Genomic DNA, 18,540 nt, shown 5'->3' on the forward strand with positions numbered 1-18,540 from the left:
ACAAAAATCTGCTGGGCGTGGTGGCGCACGCCTGTAATCTCAGCTACTCAGGAGGCTGAGACAGGAGAATTGCTTGAACCCAGGAGGCACAGGTTGCAATGAGTCAAGATCGCACCCCTGCACTCCAGTCTGGACAACAGAGTGAGACTCCATCTCAAAAAAAAATCTGTTATCATGTGAGAAAAAGAAAAAAAATAAATGTCATAGATAGCAGGAAGCACAATAACTAAATGGAACATGGGACCTGGGATTGGATCCTGAAACAGAAAATAGACATCAGGAAAAATTGGTGACATTCATTGAAGGTCTGTCATTTATAGTATAATACCAATGATAATTTCCTAGTTTTGATCATTGTACTGCAGTTATATAAGTTATTATTAAGAGAAGCTAGCTAGTTGAACAGTATACATGAACTCTCTGTGCTGTTTTGCAACTTTTTTCTAAGTCTAAAATTAAAATAAAAAGTTTTTTTTAAAACAAGTAGTAGTGACACTGAGTACAGTGGCTTATGCCTATCATCTCAATACTTTGGGAGGCCAAGGCAGGAGGACTGCTTGAGCCCAAAAGTTTATGATCGGCCTGGACAACATGGCAAGACCCCATCTCTACAAAATTTTTTTTTTAATTAGCTAGGTACAGTGGCTCAAGCCTATAGCCCCAGCTAGTTGGGAGGCTGAAGCAGCAGGATCACTTAAGCCTGGATGTGGGTCCAGGTTGTAGTAAGCCATGATCGTGCCACTGCTCTCCAGCCTCCGCAACAGAGTGAGACCCCCTTTTGAATAAACAAAACAAAACAGGCTGGGAGTGGTGGCTCGTGCCTGTAATCCCAGTACTTTGGGAGGCCAAGGCGGGTGGATCATGAGGTCAGGAGATCGAGACCATCTTGGCCAACATAGTGAAACCCCATCTCTACTAAAAATACAAAAATTAGGTGGGCGTGGTGGCACGCACCTATAGTCCCAGCTACTTGGGAGGCTGAGGCAGGAGAATCACTTGAACCCAGGAGGCAGAGGTTGCAGCGAGCTGAGTTCGCACCATTGCACTCCAGCCTGGGCAACAGAGCAAGACTCCATCTCAAAAAAAAAAAAAACAAAAACAAAAAACAAAAAACAAAACCAAATCCTAGTAGTGTCTACTGAGGCAGGTAAGTCTGCTAGTAACTTGCTACTTGAGCTTGAACAAGTCCTGCCCCTTGCTTGCCCTCAAGATACAATGCTTTCTTCTTTCTAGCAGAAAGAACAAAGACCCCAAAGGAAAAAATCTCCTAGGAATAGTCCAATATATTCTTCCAGTTGAGACATTCAAAACCTTTACTCTTCCATCTCAAATGACAAAGCCCGAAAAGAACTACACAGAATAGGAGATGCACAAGAAGTTACAGAGGATTCCTGAAACTAAACAACTTCTCTCTCACCATTGAAGCGGTCAATGGCCTCCTGCCGCATGTTCCCAGTGATTCCACCATCGATGCGTTCGTATTTATAACCTTCATGTTCCAAGAAATCCTCTAGCAAGTCTAGCATCTTGGTCATCTGTAAAAGGAGCATGGTTTAATTATGGAAGAGTCAGATGGTAATCCCTTTCCTGAGGTCACTGAGGGTTGTCTATGACCGTTCCCTAAAGCTCCCAGGCCACATGATACCTGGGAAAAGATGAGTACACGATGCCCACCCTCCTTAAGGTTCTTGAGCATTTTCTGCAGCAGCAATAATTTCCCAGATGCTCTGATTAGGGCACTGCCATCATACATGCCATTAGGCATCTTAGGGGCTTCCTGAGAACAAAAGCAAAGAAAAAAATATTAAAAGAAAGCACATATGGAGGAGTCCCAACCCAGGGAAGAACAGGAGGTGGCACTACATACCATTGCAGCCACAGGGAAGAGGTATGGATGGTTGCAGCACTTCTTAAGATCCATCACCACATTTAGCAGAGACACCTGGTTGCCACCACCTCGGGCATTGAGTGCTTCAAAATTTCGAGTGAGGATGTACTTGTAGTATTTCCTACATGGCCAAGGTAGAAAGACAGGTTAGACTTGAGAGGCTTTCAATGACTAATAACGGAGGCCCAACAACTGAGATCTTTCTTTCAACACATCCCACTTTGGCACTAAGGACACCTAACGCACAAGCACTACCACCACCATTTTAAATACGGAAAGGTATAACTTCAAATAAGTAAGAACCATGTGCTCCAGCACCCTAGCATCAGGTTTCTTTAGGCCTTGCTTGCTCCTGTCACCAGATGCCTTGAAGCTTGAGTGGGGGAGGAATAGGAAACACTCTGCAGACTGGCAGATGTCTAAATGGAGTCTGTTTCTGTCTCTCCCAACTCACTTCTGCATAGGGCTCAGCTCCACACGCACAATTAGTTCTGTCTTGGAGGGCATATTCTTGAACACATCGGCTTTGAGCCGCCGCAACATGTGCGGCCCCAGCATGTCATGCAGTTTTTTTATCTGGTCCTCCTTGGCAATGTCAGCAAACTCCTCCAAAAAACCTTCCAAATTGCTTCAGAAAGAAAAAGGAAAAAGTCATTGGAGAAGGAGAAGGGAAGAAAGAAGTGATACAGGAAATGGGCAACAGGAAGAATGAGAAGCACAATTATGAGCCAATTACAGATAAACACATACTTACTGGAACCTCTCGGGAGTGAGAAAGTTGAGCAGATGAAACAACTCTTCAAGATTGTTTTGTAATGGAGTCCCAGTCAGCAACAGCTTGTGCTGGAGTGAGTAACCATTCAAGACCCGGAAGAACTGGTGAAGCAGATAGAAAAACGTAAAATCCAATGAAAACACAGCTCTAGTAAATCTCCACCATTTTTCAAGTTTTTCACTGCCCAATAGTTAAGCATCCCACTCCTCACATTCTTTTTAAAGGCCTGGCCACCAAGGGCTGTCACATACAAGGAAGAAGGCAGAGACAATTTTTCTCTCTCCTCTCCACCTGCAAGTCTTCCCCTTAACGAATTGGGAGTACTAGAAAAAACTCAAAGTCGGGGCTCCAACATCCCTCCCTCAGCCCTCACCTTAGACTGATTGTTCTTCAGCCTATGGGCTTCATCCACGATGAGGCAGGCCCAATCAATAGAGCCCAAGATAGCCATGTCAATGGTGATCAATTCATAGGATGTCAGCAGCACATGGAATTTCACAGATGCCTCTTTCTGCACATGAAGGCAACTTGGTCACTACTAGTCACCTCCTCTGGTGTAATCACAACCCGGGGACTGACGGAATGTTTTCCTCCTCCCAGGATTACCCTTTTGCCTCACCAAGGACCAGATCACAAGGAGGTAAACTAAGCCAGAAGCCGCAACTCTTTCTCTAGGGTGGCTTCCCTGCCCTGAGATACCTTCATGCGGGAGGCCTTCTTGCCACCACGAATAGCATTGTCTTCAAAGGAGAACTCATTCTCTCGGATGATGGCACGGCTGTCCTTGTCACCCACATAGGTTACAACATACATGTCTGGAGCCCACATTTCAAACTCCCGCTCCCAGTTGATGATGGTAGAAAGAGGGGCACTCACTAGGAAGGGGCCTTTGGAATGACCCTTTGAGGAAGAAGAGGAGAGTCAGGACTAAGGGCCCCAGCACACTGCAACCCCAGTGAACACCCAGCACCCTGATGTCCCCTCAAGCCGAGCCAAGGACTGACACCTGCCCTCCTGCTCCCGCTCTCACTTTCCTCCATACACATGCCCAGCCCATGCCTTTCCAAAAAGCCAAGGTCCCACCATAACTACAAGTCTTATCTCTCCCATTAAGTCTTTCTATACTTTTTTCCTGAGACGGAGTTTCACTCTTGTTGCCCAGGCTGGAGTGCAATGACGCAATCTCAGCTCACTGCAACCTCCGCCTCCCGGGTTTAAGTGATTCTCCTGCCTCACCTCCCAAGTAGCTGGGATTACAGGCGTGTGCCACCACGCCTGGCTAACTTTGTATTTTTAGTAGAGACGGGGTTTCACCATGTTGGTCAGACTGGTCTCAAACTCCTGACCTCAGGCTCCCAGTACTGGGATTACAGGTGTGAGCCACTGCGTACAGCCAAGTCTTTCTATACTAATTCTACTCGTAATTCTACTTCCCTCAACACGTAATCATTCCCCTAGAACTGAGACTCTACGGACCCATTGCTAATCCTACCCAGGGCTCCATGCCCTCAAATCCTCCGCTGCGTACATATGTTTATCCATTATCACATTTATCTACTATCTACTAAACACACGTGTACATGTGTTTATCTATTATCCACAGTGTTCTTGAAGGTCAGAGACCAATTTTTTTATTCTCTTATCTCTCTACTCAGAGTGTAAGTAAAGGCTTCAAACACAAAATATCCACACAAAAAAACTATCAGCCCCAGATTTCCTTACCTCCTTGTAAAGGGAATAGAGGAAGACTGCTGTCTGTACAGTTTTCCCAAGGCCCATCTCATCAGCCAAGATGGTGTCAGTGCCCTGAGCCCAGGAGAAACGCAACCAATTCAGACCCTCCATTTGATAGGGGTGCAGGGTTCCACCTGTAGCATCCAGGTACTCTGGCTGTCGCTCATACTTCACTGTTGGCTGAAGGATGAAACAGAGAAGTCAAGAGCTGGCAAGGAACTCTCTTCCTCCCCTAATACAGCAGCTGCTTGCTTCCTCCTCTCTCTCTTCACGGATCCTCCTGGGGAAGAGCTACACAAAATTCTGAGGGAAGAGATCCCCTATAATTACTGCAATTTCATGCTCACTTTAGGGTCCTCCAGGAAACGGCTTAACCAGACAGATCTGATTTTGGTCCTACATATCACTGAGGAAAAACACATCAGACTCCCTACCAATACAATAATTCTACTAGTCAGGATCTACCAGGTAAATAATGTATGTCCCTGTTAGATGCATCTTTTTAACTTTAATCACCCTCAAATTACACTGTACAAACAAAACCCAGAGGAACTGAGCCTGAATTAAGCCAGATTCCAATGTAAGTTCATAAAAGCTAGGCTATGCGACCCCTCCCTCTAGATAACACTTCTTAAATCATTCAAAATACACCTCTTTTTTTTTCTGATGACAAAATAAGAAAGTAATCCTAGTGCTTTCTGATACATAGAGATGTGGAGAAGTGGGGAAGCAGACTTGAAGTGATCTTTTCATTACCTAAGAGTACCATCATTAGACTGCAGCAAAGATACACTGTCCTACCCAACAAACGACTCTACAGTCCCTTCCACCCCGACTCACATCAACTGTTGGCGTTTCTGGAGGTCTCTCCAACTTCCGAAGCTTCACCTTCTTGAGCTTCTTGCCTGGTCGGCCTTCCTCACCCCTCATTAACTCCCTAAAGAAGAAAGACATCACACAGCTGCCCAAAGTCCTTTTCTATAGAAGAAACAACTCGCCCAGGCACAGAGGCTCACACCTGTAATCCCAGCACTTTGGGAGGCTGAGGCAGGCGGGTCACCTGAGGTCAGGAGATTGAGACCAGCCTGGCCAACATAGTGAAACCCTGTCCCTACTAAAAATACAAAAATTAGCCAGGCGTGGTGGCAGACGCCTGTAATCTCAGCTATGAGGTAGGAGAATTGCTTCAACCTGGGAGGCGGAGGTTGCAGTGAACCAAGATCGCACCATTGCACTCCAGCCTGGGGGACGAGAGCAAGATTTCATCTCAAAAAAAAAAAAAATTAGCTGGATATGGTGGTGTATGCATATAATCCCAGCTACTCGGGAGGCTAAGGCAGAAGAATCGTTTGAACCAGCGAGTCAAAGGCTGCAGTCAGCCAAGATCATGCCACCACACTATAGCCTAGTGACAAAGCGAGACTCCGTATAAAAAAAAAAAGAAAAAAAGAAAGAATTCTATTCCTCACCCCAAATCCCTCACCTGTGATTCCAATAGCTCTGCTTGAACAGGTCGTAATCCTGGATCTCCACATCCTCACTCTCCCAAGAAGCCTGATCGTAAGGTAAGTCCCGCCATTTGATCAAGTAGTGGACGTGGCCCTTCTTGTCCACACTGCAAGTCAAGGAGAAAAAACCCTCAGAGCCAGAAAAAGCAACCCTCCTCACTTGCTCTCAAAAACTGGCAATACCGTATGTTCCACACCAGACCTGTAGGTATGCCACAGATCACACGTTTTCAGAGCCTCTACTATACCAGTCTCTAACCAAAAATTATCTCTAATTTATATTCTCCTAGTTATACTCAAACACCAGAATTCAGTCAGTTAATAATTAACATAGAGTGTTGGCCGGGTGCAGTGGCTGACACCTGTAATCCCAGCACTTTGGGAAGCCGAGGCAGGCGGATCACTTGAGGCCAGGAGATCAAGACCAGCCGGGCCAACGTGGCGAAACCCCGTCTCTACTAAAAAAAATTAGCCAGGCATCAAGCCAGGCACGGTGGCTCATGCCTGTAATCCCAGCACTTTGGGAGGCTGAGGCAGGTGGATCACGAGGTCAGGAATTCAAGATCAGCCTGGCCAATATGGTAAAACCCCGTCTCTACTAAAAATACAAAAATTAGCAAGGCGTGGTGGTACGTGCCTGTAATCCCAGCTACTCAGGAGGCTGAGGCAGAAGAATTGCTTGAACCCAGGAGGTGGAGGTTGCATCAAGCTGAGATTGCACTGCTGCACTCCAACCTGGGTGACAGAGAGAGACTCTGTCTCAAAAAAAAAAAAAAAAAAAATAGCCAGGCATGGTGGTACATGCCTGTAATCAGAGCTACTCCGGACTCCGGAGACTGAGGCAGAGAATCACTTGAGCCTGAGAGGTGGAGGTTGCAGTGAGCTTAGATCATGTCACTGCACTCCAGGCTGGGCCACAGAGCGAGACTCTGTCTCAAAAAATAAATAAATAGGCCACGCGCGGTGTCTCATGCCTGTAATCCCAGCACTTTGGGAGGATGAGGCGGGCAGATCACGAGGTCAGGAAACTGAGACCATCCTGGCTAACACAGTGAAACCCCGTCTCCACTAAAAAAAAAAAATTAGCCAGGCGTGGTGGCGATCGCCTGTAGTCCCAGCTACTTGGGAGGCTGAGGCAGGAGAATGGCGTGAACGCGGGAGGCGGAGCTTGCAGTGAGCTGAGATGGCACCACTGCACTCCAGCCTGGGCAACATGTCCGTCTCAAAAAAAAAACACAATAATAAAGTAAATAAACAAATAACAACATAAAGTGTCAGGTGCAGTAGCTCCCGCCTGTAATCCCAACGTTTTGGGAAATTGAGGCAGGTAGATTGCTTGAGCCCAGGAGTTTGGGACTGCTGTGAGCAGTGATCACGACACTGCACTCAAACCTGGGCAACAGAGCTAGACTTTGTCTCAAAATAAAGCGTGGTGGCTCATGCGTGTTAATCCCAGAATTTAGGGAGGCCAAGGCAGGCAGATCACCTGAGATTAGGAGTTCAAGACCAGGCCGGGCACGGTGGCTCAAGCCTGTAATCCCAGCACTTTGGGAGGCCGAGATGGGCGGATCACGAGGTCAGGAGATCGAGACCATCCTGGCTAACACGGTGAAACCCCGTCTCTACTAAAAATACAAAAACTAGCCGGGCGAGGTGGCGGGCGCCTGTAGTCTCAGCTACTCGGGAGGCTGAGGCAGGAGAATGGCGTAAACCCGGGAGGCGGAGCTTGCAGTGAGCTGAGATCCAGCCACTGCACTCCAGTCTCCAGTCCGGGCGAAAGAGCAAGACTCCGCCTCAAAAAAAAAAAAAAAAAAAAGGAGTTCAAGACCAGCCTGGCCAACATAGTGAAACCCTGTCTCTACTAAAAATACAAAAATTAGCTGGCTATGGTGGCAGGTGCCTATGCCTAGCTACTAGGGAGGCTGAAGCAGGATATTCACATGAGCCCAGGAGACCGAGGTTGCAGCAAGCCAAGGTTGCACCACTACACTCCCACCTGGGTAACAGAGCAAGACTCCATCTCAAAAACACAAACAACCAGGTGTGGTGGCTCACGCCTGTAATCCCAGCACTTTCACCTGAGGTCAAGAGATCCAGACCATCCTGGTCAACACAGTGAAACCCCGTCTCTACTAAAAATACAAAAAAGTAGCTGGGCGTGATGGCTCACGCCTGTAGTCCCAGCTTCTCAGGAGGCTGAGGCAGAAGAATCACTTGAACCTGGGAGGCAGGGGTTGCAGTGGGCCGAGATCACACCACTGCACTCCAGCCTGGGTGACTGAGACTCTGTCTCAAAAAAAAAAAAAAAAAACCAGTGTCTTCCAAGTCTAAGTTGCTGGTGACATCCATTTTCCCAATCCCTTCAGTGGGAATCTCCCATGGAGACTGCCTATCTCCCATGTGCCCAGCTGGTACCTGTGGTTGAGGATTCGGTGGATCATCATCCACTCAGGTTTTATCCCATAGCGATAAAAGCGTTCCTCCATCTCTGCAAATTTAGGGTCCTTGTTCTTTCGTTTTCGGCTTTTTTCTTCATCACCACCAAAGTCCCCAGAAGGTGGCTCATCCATATCATTCTTCCGCTGATAGTTTCGGAACATCACCTGACAGTGCAGCTCCAGCTTGGAGCGGAAAGAGAAAATCAGCCACCAAGAAGCTCTGCTCATTCTTTCTATCCACAAGGCTCTTTTATCACTATCCTATCATTGTAGCCACTACATCTCCAGCCTATCCTAAACTTACCTGCAGTTCAGAAACCCAGGAGCAGTGCCAGTAAGACATGCCTTGCCATTTCACAAAGAACTGCCGCTCTGGCCGTCCCTCCAAGGGCTTTGGGGAGGGCGTGTTGGGATCAGCATCTGGAGGCCGAGGCACTGGTGTGGGAGATGGTGGCTGACCCCACTTCCAGATTAGGATCTTCTGCACTTTGCCCTTCAGAGCTGGACACTGAGGGAAAAAGAGACAACTTAATCTCAAATCATAACCATGGGAGAAGCGACAGCCCACAGTCTCAACTTTATCAAAGGACGATTAAGATCTCATTTCAGGCCTAGAGCTGTGGCTCATGCCTGTAATCCCAGCACTTCGGGAGGCCGAGGTGGGCAGATCACAAGGTCAAGAGATCGAGGCCATCCTGGCTAACATGGTGAAACCCCGTCTCTACTAAAAATACAAAAATTAGCTGGGCATTTTGGCACGCGCCTGTAGTTCCAGCTACTCAGAGGGCTGAGGCAGGATAATCACTTGAACCTGGGAGGCAGAGGTTGTAGTGAGCCAAGATTGCCCCACTGCACTCCAGCCTAGGGGACGGGACAGAGAGAGACTCTGTCTCAAAAAAAAAAAAAGATCTCATTTCAAATAAAATGTAATCCCAGGACTCCTCCAGGGAGAGAATACAGGTTGAGGACCCCTCATGTGAAATGCTTGGGACCAGAAGTATTCTGGACTTCCCACTTCTGGATTAGGGTGCTCAACCTGTGATACAATTCCCTCTCCATTTCTGGACATCATCCAGGATTTCCGTGCCACCATCACTCCTATCTGCTTAACAAAGCCAGTAGTTAGACTTCAACAACAAGCCAGAAGAATCAGGAAATCGACAGACTTAAAAGCACAGAATTCCTCCCTTAAGCAATCTAAAAGCAGTAAGCGGCCCTATTAAACATTCTAAACTGGCTGGCATGGTGGTACACACCTGTAATGCCAACACTTAGGGAGGACAAGGGAGCAGAATAGTTTCAGAGCAGGAGTTCAAGACCAGCCTAGGCAACGTAGGGAGACCCTGTCTCTACAAAGATTTTTTTTTTTTAATTAGCTGGACGCAGTGGCATGCACCAGTACTCCTAGCTATTCAGCAAGAGGCTGAGATAGGAGGATCACTTGAGCTCAAGAGTTGGAGGTTACAATGAGCTATGACTGCACCACTGCACTCTAGCCTGGATGACAGAGTGAGACCTTGTCTCCAAAAAAAAAAGTTTTTTAACAAAAAAATTAAAAACATTGTAAGCTACCAAGACCCTGAGGCAGGGTGTCAACACAGGGAAAAATGTTCTCAGCTAGAAGAACATTGCTTCATCTCCTCTTAAGAGAGCTGGCAAAACCTCAACTCCTCTGTTTGAAGTTAGTCCTACATTTTCCCAGGACAAAAGTATCCCAACACTAAAGGATAAAGGAAAATACCTTTCTCAGGGCTGAAAAGCTCATAGTTCCTCTCCCACACTCCAGCTTCACAATACCCTACATAGAAAAGACTGCACTTTCCACATCTTTTGCCCTGGCTGAGATCAGTCACTCACCGTACAACGGGGACAGAGCCATTCACCGTTGGGGATCTCTGGAAGTGGGGGGTTCAGGCAGTGGATATGGTAGGAAGAAGGACAGGTATCACAGCAGAGCAGCTCCCCACCATCCTTGCAGACCCGACAGAATTCCATATGGTGGTCATCCTCCTCTTCGAGGTCACCCCCAACCTCTTCCAGGATCTCCTCACCCTCCGAATTGTCCTCTTTAGCTTCCCACTGGATGCCTTCCTTCTCCTGCAGTAAAGGACCACAGATTCAGATTATTACCCCCACCCACCCACCGCAGTCTGAAACCAGTACCCATCATTCCTTTGAATGCTTCCCAAAGCTCACAACCCGTAGCACCAGCATTTCGATTTCCATCCAGGCCCCAAAGAGCTTTACTGTCCCACCCTTCTTCTCATGAGTTCCAAGGGGCCACAATGGCCAGACACTCACGCAGTGTGGGCAGCTCCACTTGCCCTCAGGAGCCTTCTCCATGTCGGGATCCAGGCAAACCATGTGGTAAGCTCGGGGACAGGTATCACACAGGATGATCTCACCGCCTTGCTGGCACACCTCGCAATAGTCCTGGTGGTCTGTCTCATAACCATCCACAGCAGTCACCTCCTCCTCGCCTGGGCAAGGAAGAGGGAAAGCCCAGTTATTAGAAAAAAACTACCTCCCCCCACCCCCAACCCCTATCTCCTTAGGGAGATTCTTCCCCCATCACTCCCACCTCATCCCATCACAAATATATAGAAGAGAAACACACCTTTCTTTTTCTTTTTAGTGGTTCGGAGTTTCTTGCGGCTGCGGCTACTACGGCTGGTGGAACCATCAGAAACAGAATAGCTATTGATACTGGCATCATCGAAGTCAGATTCCACATCTAAGTCATCATCCTCACTCTGACAGGATGAAAAAGAATTAAGGTTAGACATTCAAGCCAAGGGGAAGGAAAGAGCGGCAGACAAGGGAGTACTCTCTCACTGAGGATACCAGAATCCCAGCAAGCACCGTTATACAGGGAGCCTAGTCTCTTCTTGTTCTGTAGGCAACTCCACACATTCTTATGTGCTTACTATGAAGGACAGGTCCTGATATAAGGTCACATCCTTTCTAGTATACATAGCACCCTCCCTAAAGCGATGGGCCGGGCTCTCACCGAGGATCTCTTACGCTTGGAACCAAAACCTCCCAGCTTGATTTTCAAGGGAGCTACTTTCTTGGGTTTAGGCTTCTTGGCATCGGGTACACGAGGGCTGCCCTTGGGCTTCCTCCGAGCATTGGGACCTAAAATCAGGATACATCCAAATATATAAAATACCACACCACCAAAGATGGGGGAAAGATCTTCTCCACCTAAGCTTGCTTCCCCACAGTCAGATGCGCCAACTTCCCTCCAAAATCCAAGACTCACTCCTCCCTCCTCCCTCCTACCTTAGGGCTGACAGAACAGCATTCCCATGCTCTGTCTTTGACATCTTAAGCCCACACTAGACACCCCCACTCCCATTTGAACCCCATTTCACCTTTGCCCTCCTTGGTCTTGGCCTTGCGGATAGGCACCTCCACAGGGGGAGGTGGTGGTGCAACCTCAGTGGCTGTCACCATGCTCTCCACCACAGCCACTGCTGCTGCTGCCGCAGCTGCCACTGAGGCCCCAGAACTGCCTTTGAAGGGATTATTGGTACTGAACTCCCGCCATTTTGCACCCAAAACCATCATCATCTTGGAGACAGCAATCTTGGGATTTTTTGCAGCAATGAGGGGTCTGGTGGAGAAATAGACAAGAGCAGAGGAAAATGTTTAAGAATAAAAGAAAAAAAGAGAAGTAAGAAGAGATAATAGAAAGACTCTCCTCCCCCTTCCGCAAGCCCCTCCTGTTTTACCGGACAAACTGGCTGAAGGCCTTGTAGTTGGTGAGGGTTCGATAATCCTCCTCTGAGAACACGTGGTCAATGTCTTCCATGCCCCAGTCTTCCAGGAGCTGAGCAGATGATTTAGGCTCCTGCAGAAAGAGCAAAATCAAGCACCTGCCACCTAGTGCCCACACTTGCTAAGCAAATTTGTACTGAAAAACCAGAGTAACAGAGTTAAAAGGAAAAGAAAAAAAAAGTGTTCTAAAGGGCAGTAGGGTGTCTAAGAAACAAAAGGACAAAAGTTTAACAATACAAAGAAGAGGATGCAGGTCCAGGCACCTTTGAATCATCATCGTCGTCATCCTCCTCCTCCTCCTCCTTCCGCTTGGATTTGCTCTTCTTCTCTTTCTTAGGTCCGAGCTTCTTCTTCTTCTTCTTACCAGGGGTATAGTCGCTGCCCTCACTGTCTGAGCGCAGAGCCACCTCTTCCTCCTCCTCCACAAACTCTGGCCCCTCCCCAGAGCTGTCCCCCAGCTGCCGGCATAAGAGCATACGCTGGAGCAGGGAAAGGGGAGGAGAGGGAGACAGACACACACATGCTACACACATGCTGACCTCAGGACAGCCCTGAGGCTCATCCCCAGAACCTGGCCCACCACTCCTAAGAAAGAAACAAATGCCCTCAGCCCTTCAACCCTTCTCAGAGCTCCTCCCTTCTTCTTCTGGTTCCCCGTAACATTCAGTCACCCACTCACCTCCTTTTTTTGGCGCTTGCTCTTAGGGATTTTAGGGTCCCGAGGTTTCTTAGGCTTTTTCTTCTTCTTGAGCTTTGGAGTCTCTGTTTCTGACAAATCCTCCTCTGGGTCCTCTTCATTTTCTACATGTATTTGGCAAAGAGTGGTAGGCAGGGAAAAAGATCAATAGCAAAAGGTTAGGCCCTAATCCAGAGGCTTTAGACTTTATTCCCCACCTCTTGTCCCAGATTCCTCTGAAGAGAACTGCTATACTCTGTACAGAAGGAAGCTGATACCCAGGACAAAAACAGACAAAGAGAAAGCTGTATATACCCAAAATAGGCCTGCCAGGCCAGACCAGGCCCACCTCGGGCAGCTGTCCAGACCCCTGCCTCCTCTCTCCCATTCCTACCAGCAATCCTCTAGATGTTCACCAGTACAGCTGAACTGAACTGCTTAGAGTTCACCATGTAAGAGAACTAGATTTAGGCCTCCTATAACTGGCCACCAAGTATTCTATAAACCAGGGAATGAGAATGAAAGATCCTACTCAGAAGGCAAAAACTATAGAATATACCTTCCCAGAACAGAATCAGTTCAGGGGTCTTGGAAACCACATCCTTCCCCAACCACTTTGAAATCATCACTGCTCAAATTAACCAGAACCTCTAAGTCCTAGGTTCAGGTGCCAGACCAATCTCATGCCCACTCCTAAAATACAATTTCCTTTCCCCATCTCCAACCCTAATGTTCCTCCTCAGCTTCTCCTGGGTCAGCAGCCTCTTCTCCCTAGGGGCCCAAATCAGCCCAGCTGTCACCATCTCCCCCTGCACCCGCCCCCCAGCAATCCTCCTCCTATCTGGCTCCACCTCCTCCCCTGGCTGGAAGCACACACAAAGCCTGGGGTAATACTGAAAGCTCCTGGGCAAGGATAGGTGGGAAGGGGCACACAGAAGGCCAGGAGGCAGCTTCCTTTGTAACAGACATTCACACCAGACTCCCTCCTCCCTCCTCTCTCTCCCTCTTTCCAAGCCACCCCCGCCCAAGTGGGGGGGGGGGTAGAGAAAGGAGTGGAGAGAAGAAGGGAGTGCCTCACCCACTGAGGAGAGGGAAAATGGCTCCTGACCGCAGAAGCCAGTCCAGGGCACCCAGCTGCCAACATAGGACAGACAGGAAGTGGCAGGGGAGGGGGCGGGGTTGAGAGAGGTGGGGCGGGGGGGAGACTGCCCTCATAGAAGCCTACCCAAATTATTACCTGGCCCCAAGTCCAAATGCCACCTACTCTGGGATGACATGGTCCACAAGAGGCCACCCTAACGTCCTAAGCAAGGAAACCCAAGGAAAGCAAAACAAACGTGAAGGTAATACCAAGGGAAGAACTCGATTATTCCCTCAATCACAATTATTTTTTCAATCATCAGAGCTGAGATTTAACAAAGGCTCAGTGGACCTGTGGTCAGCACATACAACCTTCTCCCCAAATTTCTGATACCCAAAAGATTGAGTTTGAGGAATGGAGGCCCACAAGAAGTCTCTGAAGCTCAGCTTCCTCACCACCCCCACCCAGAGTCCTATCCAACATATATGGGAATGTCTGCACACAAAAAAGGAGCAAGACCTAGACAGTGGTAGAAGATAACATCCCAGCCGGGTGCAGTGGCTCATGCCTGTAATCCCAGCACTCTGGGAGGCTGAGGCGGGCAGATCATTTGAGGTCAGGAGTTTGAAACTAGCTTGGCCAACATGGTGAAACCCCATTTCTACTAAAAACACAAAAATTAGTCGGACATGGTGGTGGGTGCCTGTAATCCCAGCTACTCAGGAGGGTGAAGCAGGAGAACCGCATGAGCCAGGGAGGCGGGGGTTGCAGTGAGCCAAGATCGTGCCACTGCACTCCAACCTGGGTGACAGAGTGAGACCCCATCTCAAAAATAAAAAAGAAAGTAATATCCCTCCTTCAATCCCTGACATGCTCCTAGCTCTTAACCGCCAAAATTAGCCCTAAAATGTCTCTGGCTCCCCACTTCCTGAGCTAGACCTACGGAATGAGACATTAGGCTGGACAAAGCACCATCAGCCTCCCTGCTTCTCAGCCCAGAATAAGACCAGGCACAAGAAAGCCCCTCCCATTCCCCCTTGGGAATGGAACACCAGCCTGGATTTCACCAGAAAGAATCATTTTCTTCAGGGCTTTTCCCCAACAATCCCCAAGTCAACCCCCCAATCCCCATCAGCTAGCTACATCTCACCACCCCCATGAAAGCTCGAAGTGGAGACAAAGAGAACCCACAGAGGCAAAGGGGACATCCTTCCATGCACATGGAGCCCCCAAACTTCTCATGCAAATAATATGCTGAAATGGCAAACAGCAAACTGACTTGAGATATAGAGGAAGATTTGGGAAAGGGACAGGAATGGGGTGTGGCAACTGGAAAAAGTGGGTCATGCTACAGCTCAGGACAGAGTTCACAGCTCCTGCGCAGCTCCCAGTCAACATGAAAGGCAGCCTCAGCCCAAGGGGCCAATGGGAGGCCACGATGTGGAACCCACAATGTCTAGGCAGCACTACTGTTTCTCATGCCCCTCTCAGAAGGACAGGGTCCCCTTACCAGCACCACCACCCTGCCCTCACCTTGGGCAAGGGCATGGAAATCTGCCCCTCTACCCTACACAAGGATGAAACCAAGTTTCTCATCCCAACAGCCGAAACTCCATGACAACACTAACCCCTCTCCTAAATGGCCTCAGGTTGAAGTGAAGACTTTCAACTTAAAAAGTAGCAAATGTGAAAGCATCTCTCCCAGACCACCTCAACTTCCACTGAAGCTAAGAAGAGAGAAGGCAGAAGTGAATGATGCTGGATGAGAAACAAAAACAGGATCAGCACGCTCCAGAATGAGAAGAAAAGTAGAAGCAGAAGGAATGGAGAAATGACACGTAGGAAAAAAAAATGAAACTAGAAAACATGAAGGTCAAGGAAACAAGTAGATGACTTAGCCAGGGGCTCTGAAAAAGGACACAGAAGAGAAAGACATCTGCTTAGGAACATGACATCAACCATCATTTGAGGATAGACAAGGGCTCCCCCAATCAGGCAATGTAGTTATAACCATACGGGTTTGGCCAGTTCATGGAGCCACCCCAAAACACAGATAGAGCAACCCCTAGCACACCTACACAGACGCTTCACACTGCTAGCCTAAACCCCAGGCTACCTCATAGAAGCAGAAGCCACTAGGAAAAAAGCCAAAATTATGTCCACTCACCAAGAGAAGAGGGATGCCCTCCCTTCTTTTGCCTCTCTTCACTAGGCTATTACATCCTCCCCGAGCCCCCATCACTTCCCCACTCAAAACATTCCAGCAATCTGCCTGGCTCAAAGCACTCCAGATCCTGCTGAGGAGCGCGATTCAAACTTCACACAGCTGAGACAGCACAGAAAACCGGTAACTGATCAGAAGCTAAAAATAATCAGATAGAGTGTAACCAGCACTCCCTCGTTCCTTTCCACAGCGGCAACCACAGGATCCTACTAGCACAGATGCCGGGCTGGTCTTTCAAATAGAATCCTCAATGCCCCCCTCCACCTCCACCACAAGCCTCCAGGGGTCCCAGCTACCTGCATTCCTCCGAGGACCCACACACAAGGTAATGCCTGCCAGCCCAGAGAGCTCCCTCAACTGGGAACTGCAGAGCATTCCTCAAGACAGAGTGCAGCAAGCTGGCATCTCCGTCCGCGGTGCCCAGGAGGCACATGGCTTCCACCCCCCTCACACCAGAGTTCCGCAGAAGGGAACCACTCCCTTAGGATGCCCTCCACCTCCGGCAACACAGTCCTGCCTCACCAGAGCAGTCACTCGGGAGAGCCCCAGATGCCTCCTTCCCGCCCTGGGCCCTTGGGGAAGATGTTACCTGGGTGGGGTGGGGGCAGACTGTTGTTCAAAAGTGCATCCATATCCTCCTCCTCACTGCCCGCCGAGCAGGGGGACGGGGAGCCCAGGCCCGACGCCATCCCCTTCCGCTCCCGGCCAGGGAATTGGCCCAGCTGCTCCTGCCGGCGGCCTGGGGCCCTCTACACTGGCCCGAGTCACTGTGCGGGGGAGGGGGGAGAAACAGAGAACAGTCAGTGACGCGCACTGTCCCCCTCCCCCACACCCACCCGCTCTTTCCGCCCCCCCACCCCAGCCACCCTAGCAGGGCACCCGAACCGCTCAGGCTGAACTTAGTTCCACACTCCTTGGGGGCAGCCCGGAAGCCGGCTCCCCGGCAGGCGCCCCCACGGAGCGAGGGAGCGACGCCTCCGAGGGCAGGCTGGTGCAAGCGCGGGGAGGGGAGACGCCGCGCTGGACCGAGCGGGGTGTGACGGGGGAGGGGGTCCGAGTGGCAGCGGCACGGGGGGGCCAGGGGAGGCGGCAGGCGGCGAAGCGCACGGGGACACAAGGTCACTTGGGGGTGGGGGGGCGCCTCCCTGCGCCCGGGGAGGGGCCAGTCCCCAGACAGGGCAGCTCTCCAAAGGCTGTCCTCTGGGACAACTCAGGTTCTCCTCAAGAGCTGCGGGGACGAGGGGGCGTGGAGGCTCGGGCGCTGCGGGGGGCCGGGGGCAGGGACGGGGGGGGCGAAAGCGTCCCACCGGGAAGGGGGCCGGGCCACGTGTCCCGGGGGGCAAGTGATCAAAGGGCGAGGGGCTGGGCGCCGGGCATTGTGGAAGACCAAGCCGGAGGCGGGGGTCGCGGGGAGCAAGACTCCGGCAGGGTTAGGGCGGGTGCTGGGGAGGAGGCCGGGCGCCCTGCAGGCATGGGTCGGCTCCTCTGGGCAAGGGGCGGTCCGCGGGTCCAGAGACGCCTGAGGAAGGGGTGGGCGGCGGGATGACCCTCGGGGCTGGTCGGGCCGGGAGGGACGTCTGTTTGGGAACCCCGCGCTATCCTCACCCCGCAGCCGCCGCAGGTCGCGCTGGGTCCGACTCGGTGTCACTCCCGCTCCGGCTCCTCCTCGCCGCGGCCGAAGGGGGGAAAATGGCTCCGGCTCCGGCGTCGCCTCTTAAAGGGCCTGAAACACCGGCCGGGAAATCCCACCGCACAGGCCCCGCCCCCCCACGGACAGCCCATAATAACCTCAACCAACTCCAACCCCCCCCTTCCACTACCGCCACCCTCCTCCCCAGGTCTCCCGGGCAACCCCCGCCCCCTCGTCGCTCAGGCAACCACTGGCCACGCCCCCTTCGAGCGCGCGCGCGCGTGTCACCTGGGCAACCGCCCACCTCCTGGCCATCCCATAATACACACGGACCCCCCCCCCCACACACACACACACACACAAACACACAACACACACACACCCTGCCCCCCCACATTTCATACATATATGCCAGGGGCTGCTGACATCTCATAATATTGCAGACCTTTTGCAACTAACCCTCTTAGACATCCCATAATAGCCATCCTTTGCCAACTTCTTCACTCTTGGCCCTAATGCTAACATCCCATAATAATTCACCCCTCCCTCCCCATGGCCATCCCATAATAAGCACCCCTCCCAGCACTTATGCCTCATATCCCATAATACTCAGCCCCATCCCCCACAGACATCCCATAATAACATCCTTCATCCCCCCCCCGTTTGACACCCCCCAAAAGTCTCAAACACACCCCCCCCCCATACTACAACAACGGACACTCGGCCTCCTCCCACACACATCCCATAATAATCAGTCTCCCACTTTCTATACTGACATCCCGTAATAACTAACCCCCTAGGGC

At 50.4% G+C, this 18,540-nt stretch overlaps 1 protein-coding gene across 8 annotated transcripts in view; it reads right to left on the reverse strand.

The window, feature by feature from the left end:
• The window catches only part of CHD4 (chromodomain helicase DNA binding protein 4), a 37,801-nt gene extending 19,937 nt beyond the window's left edge, over positions 1-17,864 (reverse strand). For 2 of the 8 annotated variants that reach the window (XR_002735667.3, XM_023232326.3), the window contains exons 1-22: positions 17,713-17,864; positions 16,697-16,874; positions 12,806-12,927; positions 12,390-12,605; positions 12,081-12,199; positions 11,721-11,962; positions 11,354-11,481; positions 10,961-11,096; positions 10,645-10,823; positions 10,201-10,440; positions 8,648-8,851; positions 8,321-8,526; positions 5,881-6,012; positions 5,238-5,334; positions 4,386-4,577; positions 3,363-3,563; positions 3,037-3,174; positions 2,643-2,764; positions 2,343-2,516; positions 1,868-2,009; positions 1,646-1,777; positions 1,418-1,535 (exon numbers count right to left, since the gene is read on the reverse strand). Coding sequence is in view for 7 of the 8 variants with exons in the window: in XM_023232326.3 (XP_023088094.1) it covers positions 1,418-1,535; positions 1,646-1,777; positions 1,868-2,009; positions 2,343-2,516; positions 2,643-2,764; positions 3,037-3,174; positions 3,363-3,563; positions 4,386-4,577; positions 5,238-5,334; positions 5,881-6,012; positions 8,321-8,526; positions 8,648-8,851; positions 10,201-10,440; positions 10,645-10,823; positions 10,961-11,096; positions 11,354-11,481; positions 11,721-11,962; positions 12,081-12,199; positions 12,390-12,605; positions 12,806-12,927; positions 16,697-16,796 (3,340 nt within the window). In the remaining variant the exon portion in view is untranslated. Of the gene's footprint in view, positions 1-1,417; positions 1,536-1,645; positions 1,778-1,867; positions 2,010-2,342; positions 2,517-2,642; positions 2,765-3,036; positions 3,175-3,362; positions 3,564-4,385; positions 4,578-5,237; positions 5,335-5,880; positions 6,013-8,320; positions 8,527-8,647; positions 8,852-10,200; positions 10,441-10,644; positions 10,824-10,960; positions 11,097-11,353; positions 11,482-11,720; positions 11,963-12,080; positions 12,200-12,389; positions 12,606-12,805; positions 12,928-16,696; positions 16,875-17,712 lie in introns of those variants that run through there. The other 6 variants (XM_023232324.2, XM_023232323.2, XM_023232328.2 and 3 more) reach the window with 5 other exon arrangements.
• Positions 17,865-18,540: the final 676 nt, after the last annotated feature.

The sequence above is a fragment of the Piliocolobus tephrosceles genome, chromosome 10 (genome assembly GCF_002776525.5).
Source record: "Piliocolobus tephrosceles isolate RC106 chromosome 10, ASM277652v3, whole genome shotgun sequence".
NCBI classification, from domain to species: domain Eukaryota; kingdom Metazoa; phylum Chordata; class Mammalia; order Primates; family Cercopithecidae; genus Piliocolobus; species Piliocolobus tephrosceles.